Source organism: Corvus brachyrhynchos, unplaced genomic scaffold (assembly GCF_000691975.1).
Source record: "Corvus brachyrhynchos isolate BGI_N302 unplaced genomic scaffold, ASM69197v1 scaffold10, whole genome shotgun sequence".
In the NCBI taxonomy this organism is placed as follows: domain Eukaryota; kingdom Metazoa; phylum Chordata; class Aves; order Passeriformes; family Corvidae; genus Corvus; species Corvus brachyrhynchos.
The window spans coordinates 10,175,818-10,180,061 of NW_008236180.1; the positions used below are offsets into that span (position 1 = coordinate 10,175,818).

The 4,244-nt window shown below is 59.8% G+C and overlaps 1 protein-coding gene across 1 annotated transcript; it reads right to left on the reverse strand.

Moving 5' to 3' along the window:
* Window positions 1–558: 558 nt before the first annotated feature.
* Window positions 559–4,241, reverse strand: SNAI1 (snail family transcriptional repressor 1; the record flags this gene model as incomplete). Its single annotated transcript, XM_008636591.2, has 3 exons — window positions 559–1,888; window positions 3,104–3,607; window positions 4,169–4,241. Coding segments are annotated over 3 exons (759 nt in total), but the record flags the coding sequence as incomplete, so codon positions are not given.
* Window positions 4,242–4,244: the final 3 nt, after the last annotated feature.

The following is a 4,244-nucleotide window of genomic DNA, read 5'->3' on the forward strand; positions in this document are numbered from 1 at the left end:
TGTGAGTGCTGACGAGCTCTGCGGTGACAACAGGATGTGTCAGCTCTGCTGCTGCGCCACCCACATCGGGTCACCCACCCCGGTGCTGGAGGCGTCCCTGGGGAGGCTCGGGATCCTGCCGAGAGCCAGAGCCAGCTCCGCCACCCCAGAGGAACAGTGCCCTGTGCTGAGGCATGGACCTGCTCCCCAGGGAGTGCTCAGGGATGCGGGCAAGCCACAGGTGCTCCAGCAGCTCCAGGGGGATGCCAGCACCCACCCGGGCGGGCTGGGAGGGACAAGGCAAGATCTTGTGCTTTCCCACATGGAGCCTGAGAGGTCCACTGCACCCCCAGCCCGCACCACGGCACAGCTGCCCCAGCCTTTGGCAGGAACTGACTCAGCCTGACTGTTCCTCTCCCGAGAGGCAACTGCTCCACACGTTCCCTCCTGCAAATTCCCCTTTCTAGTCACCTGCAGCCAAGAGCACCAGGTGGGAGGAGAGCTGAGCCCAGCACCCTGGTCTGCACAGCACTCCCCTCTTACAGCTGCATATTCACCCCAAGCACCCACAAAACCGTATTATAAATTAATCATTTTATTGAATATCAATAAACTGTATATAATTATATAAAAAGTTTCATCAGTACAAAATTGTGGCACAAAAATATAAATACCAGTGTACCTTTGAAATGTAAACATCCTCTTTGTAATGATTCCATGAAAACAATGGCCAAAGAAAGATGCATTCAGGAGGCACCTGTCAATACCCATAAAGAGGGCTTTTGGCACACACCTGTCGATGGACAGCCTTGGGACAGGCCAGCATTGTATCAGCTGACAAGTGCCTGCTATTAGTCACAGTTCTCTTGAAAAGCAGTTGTTAAGAGTCATTTTAACAGGTGCTTGAGTGCATAGCTGCTCTGTAAACAGGGCTGGGGTTTGAAATGGCTACCCCTGCCTTTCATGGACACTGTTAATCTCGCAGGCATTGCAAATTGTCATTGTGCTGGGGAGAAGCAGCTGCTTCACAACTACTGGGATACTGTATTATTGCATAGTTACACCTTCTACAGGCACGGTATATACACTCGGGGTACGGGGGGAGTGTCTTGTCCTTCATTAAAAAAATACTGGTTCTTAGAAGTTACCGAGTGGTTATGGTGTTATAAAAACAAAACAAAACAAAACAAACCCAACACAAAACCCCCAACCCCCCCAAGCTACATGGTCGCAGTGTTCAATACCAGCACAGGGCCGAGGGTGCAGGTCCAGCCCTGCAAGGTGCCGAGTGCCTCTGGCAAGGGGAGGGGGGCACCTGCTGAGGGGCTGGGGCAGGACCGCGACCCCCGAGTTTCACACACGGCACCGAGTCCAGGTCTGCACCCCCAGATGCCAGGAGGGGAGAAGTGGTCACAGCACCAAGCCTGTCTGAGTTCAAGCAGTGTTTGGACAATGCTCTCAGGCACATGGTGGGGTTCTTGGGATGTCCTGCACGGGGCCAGGAATTGGACTTGATGATCCTGATAGGTCCCTTCCAACTCAGCATATTCTACAATCAGGCTCTTGCATTGCACTGGAGGCACCACGTGAGGAGTGTGAGGGTCTCAGGGGCCAGAGTAGCAGTGTCCGGCCCGGTGCACACTGCAATGGTGATGGAGGAAACTAACTCCTACAGAAACTGGTTATAATATAGGTATTTGTGATGAGAGGCCAGGGGAGAGGAGTCCTCAGCGAGAGCCAGAGCAGCCCGTCTCCTCATGCTTGTGGAGCAGCGACATGCGGGAGAAAGTCCGGGAGCAGGTTTTGCACTGGTACTTCTTTACATCTGAATGGGTCTGCAGGTGGGCACGGAGATTAGAGCGGTCAGCAAAGGCCCGGTTGCAGTGTGTACAGGAAAAGGGCTTTTCACCTATGGGACAAAGAGAAACGCTCCCAATTAACCAGTGCATCAACACATGGGGAATATCAAAGAAGGAGCCATTCATTAGCCAAAGTTTGTGCAGAGCACAGTGAAAAGAAGTGCTGGCTGTTATTGTTCGCGGGAAAGCCGGGTATGGACAGCATTGCTTGGGGGAGAACTGCCAGCTTGGGAATTGCCGGCTCCCAGAAAAACCTTTCCTATGAACCACGGTAAAACTAATGCTGGAAACATCTGCAAGTAGCACGGCAGTTGCACATACAAACGAAAGACTCGATACTCGTCTCCTGCGCGGAGCCAAGCGAGGAGCTCGCAGCAAGGCAGGAAAGCCGAGCGCTGTGTGTTAATTATATCATAGCAGGCAGCGGCTGCGAGGCGCCAGCCCAGGGTGAGTGGAGCTATTTCCTCTGCCGAGCCCCGCGCTCCCCCTTCTCCTGCCCGGCTCGCATTGAAAAGCCTGGCCAGGGCGAATTCCTCCCAGAAAGACTCTTTTGGAGGAAACAAATGTGTATGCTCAATTTGGAAAGCACAATTAAGTCTACCCGGCTTCCTTCAGCCATCATCTTTAGTACGTTAAGAGGGTGTGAAATCAGTGCCAAGTCACAATTACACCGTCCCACAGCCCCACAAAGGATGCTCGGGAGATGCTTTGTCGGGGCGGCCGCGGCAGCGGGGTGGGCTGCAGCTGCGCACCCGGCCCCGCGCCAACAGGTGCCTGCAGCACCTGCCCGCAGGCCCCGCCGAGGCACATCCCGGCAGCGGGCACGCCTGGAGCCGGGCTCGTCCCCGCCTTGGCGGCTGATGGTGGGTGGGCAGCTGCGGCTGAGGTGCTGCCCCGGCTGGGAGCCCTCGGTGTGGGCAGGGATGGATGCTTTGGGCACGGCAGTGCACAGGAGGGGGGCTGCAGCAGCCTCACAGCCCCACTTTATGACACTTCGGCGAAGCCTGTGCCGTCGCTGGCGGGCCGGCTCCCAGGCGGGCACTGCACTCGCAGCAGCCGCACGGATTTACAGGCTGGGCCTTGACCCTGCGCTCCGTTCCAGCCAAGAGGATATTTAAAGGACACTTCAGAGAGATGTGCCAAGGGGGTCTGGGAAGCCCTTATCTCCCCAGATAACACCCGACACGCCGATTCGCTGGGGCAGTGGAGCAGGGAAGAGGGAGGTGATAAGGCAGGGGGGGGAGAGGGACAAGAGGGGACGTTACCAGTGTGCGTCCGGATGTGGCCCTGCAGCAGCCAGGGCCGGGAGAAGGCCTTCCCGCACATCTTGCAGACGCAGGGCAGCGTGTGGCTCCGGATGTGCATCTTGAGAGCCCCCAGGCTCACGTACTCCTTCTCACAGTACTTGCAGCTGAAGGATTTCCTGGCCTGGGCGTCGCAGTGCAATTGCTTGTGCTTGGAGAGCCCGGCGAAGGTGGAGTACGCCTTGGCACACTGGGCACAGCGGAAGCGCTCGGCGGCGGCGGGGGCCGAGGCCGGGCTGGGGGGCCCCGAGCTCTTGCCTTCATCCTCCTCGCTGGAGAGCGCCGTCAGGTCCAGGGCGGGGGCCGTGCCGCCCGCAGCCTCGCTGCCCGGGCCGCCCGGGAACAGGCTGGACAGCAGCCCCGCGTCCCACACCAGCGGCGGGTAGTAGGCGCCGGGGCCGAGCACCTCGGGCGGGGGGATGACGGGCAGCGGGCACGTCTCGTACAGCAGCGGCGCGGCCAGCACTGCGGGAGGCGGCGGTGGTCAGCGGGGCCCTCGGAACGAGGGCGACAGGGCCCAACCCACCCCCACGGGCTCAGCGGGACCCCATCCCAGGCCATTCCTTGGGAGCCCCGCGCCGCACCCCTGAGTCGGAGGGGCAAAGGGATCCCAACCTCCCCATGGGAGCCCAGAGCCGCAGTCCGCCCCGGGAAAAAGGGGACCGACCTCACACCACAGGAACCCCGCGCCCCTACCCGCCTCGCCGCAAGGGATGGGGTGAAGACAGCCCCACGCTCCCGCCCAGTCGCGGCACGGGGAGCTCCCCACGCGCCCATGTGCGCCCCATGAGGGAGCCACCGCTGCCACCGACATCCCCGGGGTACTAGGGAGCGGCTCGGCATCCCAGGACACGGGGGATCCCGCGCCACGAGATGCACGAAATTGAAACAAACAGCTCCGCAACCCTGCGAAAAGCCGGTCAGTCCCCGCCCGCTCCCGTGTGGAGCCCTACGGAGATCCTGCACCGAGGCCCCCGCCCCATCCCGCGGAGCGCCCCACGTGCACGGCCCGTCCTGTCCACGCACCGGCCTGGCTTTCCAGCTCGCTGTAGTTGGGCTTCTTACTGGCCGAGAAGTGCTTCTTCACCAGGAAGGAGCGCGG